At 44.6% G+C, this 13,853-nt stretch overlaps 1 protein-coding gene and 1 non-coding gene across 2 annotated transcripts in view; both read right to left on the reverse strand.

Annotated features, from left to right (window-relative positions):
- The window catches only part of DDX4 (DEAD-box helicase 4), a 58,363-nt gene that overhangs the window by 23,324 nt on the left and 21,186 nt on the right, over positions 1-13,853 (reverse strand). The window contains exons 11-17 of the mRNA XM_038765645.1: positions 11,663-11,701; positions 11,386-11,433; positions 9,793-9,840; positions 7,082-7,224; positions 5,839-5,991; positions 4,716-4,870; positions 3,091-3,220 (exon numbers count right to left, since the gene is read on the reverse strand). Coding sequence (XP_038621573.1) covers positions 3,091-3,220; positions 4,716-4,870; positions 5,839-5,991; positions 7,082-7,224; positions 9,793-9,840; positions 11,386-11,433; positions 11,663-11,701 — 716 coding nt within the window. The remainder of the gene's footprint in view (positions 1-3,090; positions 3,221-4,715; positions 4,871-5,838; positions 5,992-7,081; positions 7,225-9,792; positions 9,841-11,385; positions 11,434-11,662; positions 11,702-13,853) is intronic.
- Positions 1,833-1,905, reverse strand: TRNAK-UUU. Its single transcript has one exon. It is a non-coding gene; the product is annotated as a tRNA-Lys (tRNA).

Consider the following 13,853-nt stretch of genomic DNA (forward strand, 5'->3'; position numbering starts at 1 on the left):
AAAAATCCCCTCAAGCCCCCTTTAAAGGTCTGAAAACTGACCCCGCAGAAACTTCCTTTCACAGAGGTGGGCACTAAATAAAGCACACTTTCTCCAATACCCAGTTAAATCCGTAAATCCAGATAATCCATTTTACAGTTACAGCCATCCCTCGTTGCAAAGTTCTTCTTTTGGAACTTCATTGTGAGCGCTCAACTACAGTTTAACAATATTTCTTACAGTATTTTTCACTGCACAGTAGCACCCAGGTTTTGCCCCACATGTGCTCTGAGCAGAGGGACAGAGAGAGAGAGAGAGAGAGAGAGAAAAAGAGAGAGAGAGAGAGAATGAGAGAGTGTGAGAGTGAGAGGGTAAAAAAAAGTGAGGAAGAGTTGGGTGGCTTCACATCAACATATAGCTGCTGCATTTTGCACTGCTATTACCCCCCCTCCTACTACTGGTACAATACACCAGGACACCAAAGACATCCCTCAGACTGCGAACCCTATGTTGGTCAGGGACAGTGCCTGATCTATCTTTTGTAAACCTTGGCACTTAGTACAGAGCTCGTTACAAAGAACTTAACCAATACCAAAATTATTATTATTATTATTATTAAAGAGCTCAGGTTTGGCCTATGTGCTGAACTGACTATAATCAGTGTGAGCACCTAAGTCAGGTCACATGTCAAACAGATCTATGAAAAGCTTTTGGTTTGGCAGGGTCAACAAAGAAGTTAATACGTGCTTACACATGTTGACATGAAATTGTTTACATACATCTCTTGGACCTTACATAATAATAATAATAATGGCATTTATTAAGCGCTTACTATGTTCAAAGCACTGTTCTAAGCGCTGGAGAGGATACAAAGTGATTAGGTTGTCCCACGTGGGGCTCACAGACTTAATCCCCATTTTACAGATGAGGGAACTGAGGCACAGAGAAATCAAGCAACTTGCCCAAAGTCACACAGCTGACAAGTGGTGAAGCCAGGATTTGAACCCATGACCTCTGACTCCAAAGCCTGTGCTCTTTCCACTGAGCCACACTGCTTCTAACATGCTCTCTTACATGTAAGTTAGTGTTAACATGCTCATCACCTTTAGGTCCTTCATATTATTTCCCAGCAAAATTACACTTTATTTAGAAGGTTTACAAAACTCATTTTGTACGGAACTACTTAAGAGCTGGCTGGGGGCAGTAACACGAGAATTCACACCATTTAATAACAGTAATAATAATATGGTATTTGTTAAGCACTTACTATGTGTCAAGCATTGTTCTGAGCACTGGTGTAGATACAAGCTAATAATAATAATAATGGCACTTGTTAAGCGCTTACTTGGGGAAGCGGCATGGCTCAGTGGAAAGAGCACGGGCTTTGGAGTCAGAGTTCATGGGTTCAAATCTCGGCTCCGCCACTTGTCAGCTGTGTGACTTTGGGCAAGTCACTTAACTTCTCTGTGCCTCAGTCACCTCATCTGTAAAATGGGGATTAAGACTGTGAGCCCCCTGTGGGACAACCTGATCACCTTGTAACCTCCCCAGCGCTTAGGACAGTGCTTTGCACATGGTAAGCACTTAATAAATACCATCATTATTATTATTATTATGTGCCAAGCACTGTTCTAAATGCTGGGACAGACACAAGGTAATCAGGTTGTCCCAAGTGGGGCTCACAGTCTTCACCCCCATTTTACAGATGAGGTAACTGAAGTACATAGAAGTCAAGCAGCTTGCCCAAGGCCACACAGCTCATGAGTGGTGGAGCCAGGATTAGAACCCATGTCTTCTGACTCCAATGCCTGTGCTCTTTCCATTAAGCCACACTGCTTCTCCAAAGGACAATCCACCCAAACAGGGACTTGAACCCTGGACCCTCAGATTAAAAGTCTGATGCTCTAACGACTGAGCTATCTGGGCTCTGTTGGACACAGTTCCCTGTCCCACATGGGGCTCACACTCTTGATCCCCATTTGACAGATGAGGTAGCTAAGGCCCAGAGAAATGAAGTGACTTGCCCAAGGTCACACAGAAGACATGTGGCAGAGCCAGGATTAGAACCCAGGTCCTTCTGACTCCCAGGACTGTGCTCTATCCCTGAGGCTGCTGCTTCACTAATTGAGTTTTTTCCAAGGAGACAAAGGTTGGTGGCCCTATCGCTACATGGCTCAATGCTGAGCAAGGTTTTGTGGCACTGGAGAGATTGAAAGAGCCAAAGACTTGAAAAACTGAGGTAGAAAAAAAAAATTAGTCACCTGACTGAGCTGAGCCCCAGAGCGCTACTGCTTAATATCACAAGGACCTGACATGGGGCAGGAGGTCAGGTGAAGGAAAATATGAAAGCAGCGAGTGCTTTGGAAAGTCGTTCAACTTCTCTAGGCCTCATTTTCCTCTCATGTAAAAATGGGGGATTGAATCATAGTCCCTTCTACCTAGACTGTGAGTCCCACGTGGGACAGGGACTGTGTCCAAACTGATAACCTTGTACCTGCCCCAGTGCTTAGAACAGTGCTTGGCACATAGTAAGCGCTTAGCACCATAATTATCCATGGGGAACAAAAAGAGATACTCTGGAAAAGGGGCAAAAATGAGAGATTAAAATAAAAAAATAGCATGAGTTTTCACAAGTTATGATCCATCCCATTCCTTTGAAATGAAGTGGAAGCTGGCAATTAAAATTTTGATTTCTTTTAAGAATTTATAAGTCTCCCCCATCCCCCAAAAAATCCAAATGACTTTCAGGTTCCTAACTAGTAGCTACTCTATGCAGTCTCCTGGAATTTGAGTAGTGTCCCATGGCAACAATAAGGTGCACATCAACTTCACATACAGTCTTGATACTTAAAGTGTGCTTCGGTAAGAAGGATTAACTCTCATTCAACTCAACTATCTGTAGGGACAATCTTTGACTCAGCCCTGACTAGAATTCTACATAGAAAGTTTCCATTTTCTGGTAGGACGTACCATGAACGCCCACAGTCTCGGTTTAGAATCCATCGAAGAAACTCATCCAAAGACACAGAGGGATCGAATGAAAACACTGAGGATCCTTTGTCAACAAAACTGAATTACTCCTACAATTCCGTTCTTACTTTTAGGTCCTACCTTCTCTTTACCTATGATGTCCATCAACCTTCCGGGGGTAGCGCACAAGAGATTACAGCCTTGCATTATTTGGCGAATTGAATGGCCCATCTGCGTTCCTCCATATATCACAACAGGTCTGACACAAGTTCTGTTGACATGAAAAAAAATTTTCAGTTTACCTCACCATTTATCAGAAGAGAACCAAGTACTCCATTACACTAGTATTAAACGGTGGTATTAATCATCAACTACCCTCTTGCTCCCTGAAGACGTTAGGGTTTTTGAAAATTAGGGTTCCTAGGAACTGGCATATTTTCCTTTCTGAATATTAAGAAAAATCAATGCAATTTATTGAGCAGTATGCAGAATGCTAAATGTTTGGGAGAGTAGTTAGATGTGATCCCTACTTTCAAGGAGCTTACATTCTAGCAGTTGAGACAGATCTTAAAGTAAAATAATAATAATAATAATGGCATTTATTAAGTGATTACTATGTGCAAAGCACTGTTCTAAGTACTGGGAAGGTTACAAGGTGATCAGGGTGTCCCACGGGGGGCTCACAGTCTTAAGCCCCATTTTACAGATGAGGGAACTGAGGTATAAAGATGTGAAGTGACTTGCCCAAAGTCACACAGCTGACAAGTGGCGGAGCCGGGATTTGAACCCTTAACCTCTGACTCCAAAGCCCATGCTCTTTCCACTGAGCCACGCTGCTTCCCTAAAAGGTAGCAGGAAGCAATGGCGGTGGCTTTTAAGGTGTTTACTTAAGTGGTATGACAGAAGGTGGGGAGGGAGGGTGGAGTAAGGATTGAAGTGCTTAGTCCTTAAAGCACTCTTAAAAGGCTGATGGCTCAAGTGCATTTATGACAGGAAATCTTGACTAGGAATGAACTGCAGCGTGACAACTTCCACCCTCTTAATAAAAACATGAGATCCCTGGACTTCAGACTCTCAAACCTACTCGTGACAAATCCGTGTCACAATATCCTCTCAGAGATAAGGAATCTTACACAATTATTTCTGCCACAAATGAACAGAAAAACCTCGCTCCTCATTCTCTCCCATCCCCCCGTCTCTCTCTTTCTCTCTTTTTATGGTATTTGTTAAGCGCTTACTCTGTGCCGGGCACTGTTCTCAACGCTGGGGTAGATACAAGATAATCGGGTTGGACACGGGCCCTGCCCGACACAGGGCTCACAGCCTCAAACCCCATTTGACAGATGAGGGAACTGAGGCCCAGAACAGTGACTTGCCCAAAGCGACACAGCAGACAAGTGGCAGAGCCAGAATTAGAACCCAGGTCCTTCTGACTCACAGGGCCATGCTCTATCCACCAGGCCACACTGCTTCTCTCTTTAGCCTTCCTCTCCCAGACATTAGCTGGGTGCCAGGTGCCATGAACCGCATTCTGCCAAAACTGAGCTGCTTTGCCGCTGAATTGCATCATTAGGAGGCTTTGGGACTTGGTAGCATCGGAAAATGCGAGCAGTGAAACTCAGGGGTAAGCATGAAGCATAGACACAGGAGGCCCTGGATACGTGCAGTTCCCTTCATTCAAAGTAACCCAGCCACCAGGCTGGATTTTCTTTTACCCACCTACAAGAATGCTGTTCGTATTAGCGGTTCTGCAGTTAAGTACTCACCCGAAAGAAAACTTCCGCGCTTCCAGAAAGATCTGGTTAATCAGTTCTCTAGTCGGAGCCACGATGATGCACTCTGGTTCTTGCTGGTCTCGAAAACGACTGGCGGTCACTCCCTCCCGCATCATATGGGCCAATATTGGCAAAAGAAAAGCAGCCTGGAAGTGGAATTGTGAATGGAATTGTTATTCAAAAAAGAGATCATTTCAGGAAGGATCGTCTTATTTCTGCCTATCTTCAAACACTGGGGAATAATGGTTTTTTTCCAGAAAAGAAATAACAGTACTTTCCCTAACTACTAGAATATAGGTCCTCATGCCTTAGGTTTATACTATAAAGAATATAATTGCAAGTCTCCCCATCTATCCTGCCTCAAAATGTTATTTGAGTACTTAAAAAATACCTGATAGTGATTGGGCACTTGGATTACGTCAAATGGGAGATAACCATTAAATCTGCTCTAAGAAGCACTCATTGGTTTGATATAAGCCAGGCACCTCAGAAGGCCTCCAAGTTTGTTAAGAAACTTTTTTGAAGTTATTATGAAGGTATCAGTTTTATCCAACATCAACAGTGCCTCCCAGATAAAACACTCAAGAATCAGCTCTCCCTAATACTGGGTAACTTTGTGGAAAAAAACAAAAACCCAGCCACAGACCTCTTAAAGTGGTCAGCATATAAAGGAAGCAGAAAATGTAATCAATTTCCTACTTTGTAAGTAAGCTGTACTATAAAGATAATAATAATCATCATCATTATAATAACAGTATTTGTGAGGCACTTACTATGTGCCGAGCACTGAATTAAGCGCTGGAGGAGATACAAGATAAAGCTTAAGTAGGAGGGAATACAGGTATTGAATCCCTATTTTGTAGATGAGGAAACTGAGGCCCAGAGAAGAGGGGTGATTGTTCAAGGTCACACAGCAGACCCGTGGCAGAGCCGGAATTAAAATCCAGGTCCTCTGATTCCTGGGTCCTTGCTCTTCCCACTAGGCCCCACTACTTCTCAAGAGGATGTCGGGAGATCTCCTATTTCTCCAAAAAAGCACCCAAGACAAACTCCTTCCCCACAATTCCCAGCACACACCTCCCCTCCCCTCCCCGCTCCCAACAGACACACTTACAGTCTTTCCAGACCCCGTCTGGGCACAAGCCATCAAATCTCTTCCTGCTAGGATGATAGGAATACTATACTTCTGCACTGGAGTAAGTTTGGAATATCCAGCTTTGGCAATATTATTAATGAGCGTCTGACAGAGGTTGGCCTCTTCAAAAGTCTATGAAAAAAACAGTGATTATACTCCTTAATTCTTGATATCTTTGAGATGTACTGCAATTGCCTATGATTTTCCAGCCAACCCAGACACCCTGGCCTGCAGATTCCCGCTCGAAAGCTAATCCGTGGATCGAGATTAACTCTACTGCAACTGTGTTTCCTTTATTTTTTTAATGGTACTTGTTAAGCGCTTACTATGTGCCAAGCACTGTTCTAAGCATTGGGGTAGATACAAGTTAATCAGGTTGGACACAGTCCCTGCCCCACATAGGGCTCACACTCTTAATCCCCATTTTACAGATGAGGTAACCGAGGCCCAGAGAAGTGAGGTGACTTGCCCAAGGCCACACAGCAGACACGTGACAGAGCCGGTACTAGAACTCAGGACCTTCTGACTCCCGGGGTCTGTGCTCTACCCACCAAGCCGCGCTGCTTCTCTACACCAAGTGCTAAGGTAGATACAAGTTAACTAGGTCGGACACAGTCCCTGTCCCACACGGGGCTCATAGCCTAATTCCCATTTTACAGATGAAGTGACTGAGGCACAGAGAAATTAAGTGACTTGCCCAAGGTCATACAGCAGACACATGGTGGAACTGGGATTAGAACTCAGGTTCTTTATTGCAATTGGGTTTCCCTTACGGTTCTGTTGAGTCCAACTCCCCTGAAAGGTTCAAACAAGAACCATTAAACTTCTGGGGAACGTAAATTTTTGAATGATGCACAAATGAGTCAGAGTGGACTAGCTTTAGCTTCAAATATGGACTTTTCTTTCTTTCAAAGATTCCCAAACTACTATCCAGTTACTTCTCACCACTTCTAAAATGCTGTATCTCACCTAATCGGCTTCCAAAACCTGACGCTCAAGAGTGATGAAGGGGTTGAATAGGAATAGAAATGATGTCCCACACTTGAATTATTAGGAATGCATTTTACTAATCGGTTTCCAAAACCTGACGCTCAAGAGTGGTGAAGGGGTTGAATAGGAATAGAAATGATGTCCCACACTTGAATTATTAGGAATGCATTTTTACTAACTATATTTCACAGAACTACTCAAAAGAGAAATCCCATTATAGTATTCTACTAACCGGAATTGCTGGTGGGACGTCATGTCCTGATACTTCCACAAGAATCGTGTCATATTTGTCAAAGTTTATACCTGTCTGGTAATGTGCAAAGATAGATGCCTCATCCTCTGGTGGGGGTGGGGGTATGTAGGTCACCTTTGGACCTTGGAAAAAAAGGGACAAAGATTAGATACTTAAGGAACAGTAGTTCTATCTTGTGACCATTTCAAGGAGTCGGTCACTTGCTGCAAGTATTTGCTAAATAATCATACGGTTTCAAGGGCTCGGTCAGATTCCAAAGCAAAATGCTCGATAGACAAAATGAGGAGAGAGAGAGAGAGAGAGAGAGAGAGAGAGAGAGAGAGAGGAGAGACAGAGAGAGAGAGAGAGAGAGAGAGAGAGAGAGAAACTCACTGCTTTGAACAGTGCTCAGCACTTAGAACAGTGCTTGGCACATAGTAAGTGCTTAACAAATACCATCATCATCATCATTACCTTAGTGTTAGACATGAATTTTTCATTCATTCAGTCATATTTATTGGGCGCTTACTATGTGCGCAGGACTGTACTAAGCGTTTGGGAGAGTACACTACAACAATACAACACATTCCCTTCCCACAATAATAATAATAATAATAATAATGGCATTTATTAAGCGCTTACTATGTGCAAAGCACTGTTCTAAGCGCTGGGGAGGTTACAAGGTGATCAGGTTGTCCCACGGGGGGCTCACAGTCTTAAACCCCATTTTACAGATGAGGTAACTGAGGCACAGAGAAGTGAAGTGACTTGCCCAGATTCACATAGCTGGTAATTGGCAGAGCCGGGATTTGAACCCATGACCTCTGACTCCAAAGCCCGGGCTCTTTCCACTGCACCACACTGCTTCTTACAGACTGAGCTTACAGTTTTTTTTTTTGGGGGGGGGGGGGGGACGACGGGACAGACATTAATATAAATAAATGACAGATATGTACATAAGTGCGGTAGGGCTGGGAGGGGGGTTGAACAAAGGGAGCAGGAGAAGAGGAAACGCCTTCCCTGACTAAGCCGCTCTCTTGGAGGAGATGTGCCTTCAATAAGACTTGGAATTGCGGGGGGGGGAGTCATTGTCTGTCGAATTTGAGGAGGGAAGTCATTCCAGGTCAGAGGCAGGATTGCTCTCAAGCCACCTTTCCCATATGAAACCAAATATTACCTTTGAGCACAGTCCCCCCCGGCTCTAGTCTCGGCATAACAATAATGATTGTGGCATTTTTTACGCGCTTACCGTGTGCCGGGCCCTGTACTGAGCACTGGGGTAAATACAAGATTGATCGGGTTGGACATGATCCATGGGCCTCACGGTCTTAATCCCCCATTTACAGATGAGGTAACTGGGACCCTAGAGAAGTTAACTGACTGGTCCAAGGTCACAGAGCAGACAAGTGGCAGAGAGGGGATTAGAACCCAGGTCCTCTGACTCCCAAGCCTGTGATCTATCCACTAGGCCGTCACGAAGGTGGCACCATCGCCCTTAACTCCACAGGATCTGGGCAGGAGGTACGTGGCCCTGCCCCACCCACTGGAGTCAGAAAGGAGTTTGTGACGAGCCCAGATGGCGGCTCCTGCCTCAGCTGGCACGAAGTAGCTCCAACCAGCAGAGCGGGTTTCCTGTTGCCTTCATCAGCTGGCGGGCAGACTGGAGCTGCTCTGGGTAGCTCCTTCCCACCCTCCAGACTCTCGAGGCACCAATGTGGCCAGCCAAGCCCTCCGGGTAGGTGGCAAGGGCAACCCCTACGCTGGGCTCCTAAACCCACTGATCGTGGTCCCTTCAATGGGCTACCACACGCTCTGATCCCAGCCCCATGGGAGCTCCAACCCTCTCCCTTCCAAATGAAAAGAACTAGGAAGATGTGTCCCCCTTCTAGACTGTAAGCTGACTGTGGGCAGGGAATGTGTCTGTTATATTGTTCTGTGGTACTCTTCCAAGCGCTTAGTACAGTGCTCTACACAAGGAAGCGCTACTACGATCGAACGACTGACTGACCCTTCCTTCTAAATTGTACGATTCGTTTGTTCCACACCAATCTCTATCCGGACCAATTTAAAACATAAACTTTCAAACTCTTCAATGCTGCTCCTCGCGTAACCAAACTGATTAGAAAGCCTTCCAGAAGGGCTTCACTTAAGAGTTTCATCTCTTTGGCATTTTCAGTCAGTCATACTGAGTGCTTACTGCGTGGCAGGGAGAGTGCTCTACTAAACACTTAGGAGAGTACAGTATAACAGTGTTGCTAGACATGTTCCTTACCCACAAGGAGCAATCAATCGTATTTACTGAGCACTTACTGTGTGCGGAGCACTGTACTACAACAGGAGAGTATAACAGAGTTGGTAGACGCGTTCCTTGCCCACAACAAGCTTACAGTCTCGTAACGAATTTCAAACCGCCCCAACTGGGTAAAACTATAGCTTTGGAAGCCAAGTAAACCCAGTCCTCCTACAAGGCTGCCTAGTTCAAAACCTCGCTTTAAGAAAAGGTTCCACTGTGGTATTACCCCTCCTGATGCCATTTGCATGCACATGTGCCATTTCTTCAGACATCACGGCGTGCTTTAGCCAGACAGGCGCACGCCCTCAGGTGAACATTTCTTGATTCCCTAACAATGTTCTAGCCAAACTGCATAATGAAAACAAGCATTTTGGCAAAACTGGAGGTGAAGAGAATGTACAAAACGGAATTAGCTTACCTGTCGTCGAGTCACCACTTTCTGCTTCAGCTTCTGGTTTCCAAGAACCTAGCAGAGGAACAAAAAGCATGAGAAGTGAGAAGCCACAATGTCGCTACTCAGAAAGAAGTACTAAGGAAACATATGTTTCTAAGATCTAGCTAAGATCACTCCCCAACTGTGGGAGTCCCACGAAGGTCTTCCCCCTTTACACTCACTCACTCATCTCTCACGGCTTCAGCTATATGTTCCACTTCCCAATCTACATCCCTGACCCTGATCTCTCTCCTACCCTGCAATCTCACAATTCCTCCTACCACAAGGACATCAAATCTCATCATGCCAGTAGAATAGGAATATTATGCTCCTCAACTGGAGTAAATTCTGAATATCCCCATGGATAGTCTACCACTCCTTTAAAATTGACAATGGCTAACACGGAGCTACTCATCTTCTTTCCTAAACCCATTCCTCCTATTTTTCCCATCGTCAACCCGACCACCATCTTTCCCATCCGAGAAGCCCACAAGTTTGGTCAATCATCAATGACTCCTCGCTTTTGTTGAACTCTCCCATTCAGTCTGTCGCTCGGTCCCGCTGGTTTTTCCCCCACGGTATTTCAAAGTCCCACCCCTCAGCCTCCATCCAGGTTATTCAAACTCTCGTTTTAATATGTCTAAGAATCTAGTCACTCATCTTCTCTCAAAATCTACTCCTCCTAAACTGTGCTATATCGGTCAAGAACATGGCCCTCCTCCCTGTCCCCTGAGCCCACACACTCTGTGTAACCCTGGATTCCCCACTTTCAAATCTCAAATTCAATCAACAGCCAAATCCCATGGGGGCCCCTACACAAAATCTCCTGGACCTATCCCTTGGGGACTAGCTCTGGTCTTAGCGCCAGTAGACACTCTTATTCCTCCCTCCTCCCCTTGTTCTTATATAATTTGGGGTCTGACTGTTCCCATTAGCTCGGAGACCCCTTGAAAAACACCTGGAAGTGTTTTTTGTTTCTCCTATTCTCATAATATCTTACATTTCTGTAGCGCTTCTTTTCCACAGAACTTTCCCATCAATTTGTGTTTTTTCCTCATGGTATCCACATGACGGATGTTACTGCCTCCATTTTACAGATGAGGAAACTGCAGCAGAGGGGGCAACTGACTTGCCTCAGATCAGCCACAAGAAGCCGGTGGCAGACCTGGAATTAGATGAATCCAGGTCTCCTGACCTCCAGACCTAACCACTTGAGGAGCAGCATGGCCTATTGGACAGAACATGGGCCTCGGAGTTACAAGGACCTGGATTCTAATCCTGACTCCACCACTTGTCTGCTGTGTGACCTTAGGCAAGTCACCACTTCTCTCAGTTCCCTCATCTATAAAGTAGGGATTAAGACTGTGAGCCCCATGTGGGAAAGGGACTGGATCCAACCTGATTAGTTTGTACCTACCCCAGCACTTAGTGCTTGACACATATCAAGTGCTTAAATACCATTATTATCATTATTATTATTAATAAACCAGACGTACGCTCTCAAAATACTGTTGAGGATGACAACTCTTCCACCCCTAAAAAAAATATCCACGCAAGCACATAAATTTAAGAGCTTACTCTTTTCGGAACCTGCAATTATTTCTTCGTTGACTCCTTGGTAGCCACCTGGAAAACAGTTCTCAGTTACAAAGGCAGCTAGTTCAACATTATATGAGTATAAAAGGCTTCTGTAATCAAGATTCTTCCCATAAGAATGTAAAGAATATATTCAAAAACTTCAACCTATTCCCACAGATACACCTAACATAAACAAGCTGAATAAAGCCACTGACTCCTAAATTCCTAGAGTTGTGCAAGTCACATTCCTAGTTGCGGTAAGCAAAGAACCTCTCACCTTGTCGACCAAAACCTCTGCCTCGAGAGAAGTCACCGGCTGAAAGACATTTGGAAGAATTTCCAATTGTAAAATTGTATCTGCTTCAATGATCTTTCAATCAAAAGATCCATTTCATTGCCGCCCACCCAAAAAATATGTGCTTTTAAAAAGTTCTAAGTCCAATTGCGAGTGAAAGTATCAAGAAAAATCTTAAGTCTACTTAAGTGTCCATTCTAATTCTGCCAGGCCATTGTAAAATTGATTGAGTTAATACATTTGCATGATAAATAGAGAACAGATGTCCTTTTTTTTTTCCCCCAGGGGGACATTTCCCTTCTCTCCATTCTAAAAAGTTGGCTTTACTTAGGTAGAGTTAGTTGCCAGTTTTTGCTCATCCTGTGTGAATATCATCATTCTTCTGCTTCCAACATAAACTTCTCCCCTTTAAACCAAAACATGAATATTTTTAGGTCTGGGATTGACATGGGAGTCTAGTACCACAAAAAAGTATAGTTGCCTTAGCACGGATATATATGCAAAGCACCCTGCGATGAATGGCAATCCCCAAGTGGAAAGAGCCCAGGCTTGGGATTCAGAGGTTGTGGGTTCTAATCCCAGCTCCGCCACTTGTCAGCTGTGTGACCTTAAGCAAGTCACTTCACTTCTCTGTGCCTCAGTTCCCTCATCTGTAAAATGGAGATCAAAACTGTGAGCCCCAAGTGGGACAACTTAATAACCTTGTATCTATCCCAGCGCTTAGAACATCACTTGGCACATAGTAAGCACTTAAATACCAACATTATTATTATTATTATTATTAAATCCTGCAGGGAGGTAACAGTTGGGGTTCAGAAAGGTGTCTTTGCCATCAAGTAGGGCTTGGGTTTCAGGCCACTACAGTCCTCACAGACCACGAAGCCCCCAAGCAAAATGACGGCAATGCCCCATCACCATCGCTACCTCTACAAAATGTCAGCAAACTCCCATGGTCTGAGACGGGAGGAAGAGCCTCGCAGTAACCCCTGGAGTCAATCAATCGACAATATTTATTGCGCACTTACTAGGTGCACGGCACTGTATTTCGCGCTTGGGAGAGTACAACAGAATTAGTGGATACATTTGCTGCCCATAAAGAGCTAACCATCTAGAGCGGGAGACAGATGTTAATAAAACCAACATATAATAAATCATTTAAAGATAGGGACATATGCACTGTGGGGTTGGGGGTGGGGCTAACATTCATTCATTCATTCAATCGTATTTATTGAGCGCTTACTGTGTGCAGAGCACTGAAGTTAGCAACATATAGAGACAGTCCCTACCCAACAACGGGCTCACAGTCTCGAAGAGGGAGACGGATAACAAAACAAAACATGTGGACAGGTGTCAAGAACAAACAGAAATAAAGCTAGATGCACATCATTAACAAAATAAATACAACAGTAAAAATGTACAGATAAAATAAAGTAATAAATCTGTACAAACATATATACAGGTGCTGTGGGGAGGGGAAGGAGGTAGGGCAGGGGGGATGGGGAGGAGGAGAGGAAAAAGGGGACTCAGCCTAGGAAGGCCTCTAGTCAAATGCCAAATGTCGTGGGGCTAATAGCTTCAACTGTATCTCTGTAGAGGAAAGCAGTGTGACTTAGTGGGTAGAGCCCAGGCCTGGGACTCAGAAAGACCTGGGTTCTAATCCCAGCTCCGCCGCTTGTCTGCTGTGTGGCCTGGGGCAAATCACTCCACTTCTCAGTCCCCCCATCTGTTAAGGCTGTGTGCTCCATGGGGACAGAGACTGTGTCCAACCTGATTAACTTGTATCTACCCCATTCATTCATTCAATCGTGCTTACTGTGTACACAGCACAGTACTAAGAGCTTGGGAGGTACAAGTTGGCAACATATAGAGATGGTCCCTACCCCACAACGGGCTCACAGTCTAGAAGGGGGAGACAGACAACAAAACAAAACATGCAAACAGGTGTCAAAGTCGTTGAACAAATAGAATTAAAGCTATATGCACATCATTAACAAAATAAATAGTAAATATGTACAAGTAAAATAGAGTAATAAATCTGTACAAATATATATATATACACACACACAGGTGCTGAGGGGAGGGGAAGGAGGTAGGGCTGGGTGGGATGGACAGAAGGAGAGGAAAAAGGGAGAGGGAGGAGAGGAAAGAGGGAGAGGGAGGAGAGGAAAAAGGG

The sequence above is a fragment of the Tachyglossus aculeatus genome, chromosome 23, assembly GCF_015852505.1.
Source record: "Tachyglossus aculeatus isolate mTacAcu1 chromosome 23, mTacAcu1.pri, whole genome shotgun sequence".
NCBI classification, from domain to species: domain Eukaryota; kingdom Metazoa; phylum Chordata; class Mammalia; order Monotremata; family Tachyglossidae; genus Tachyglossus; species Tachyglossus aculeatus.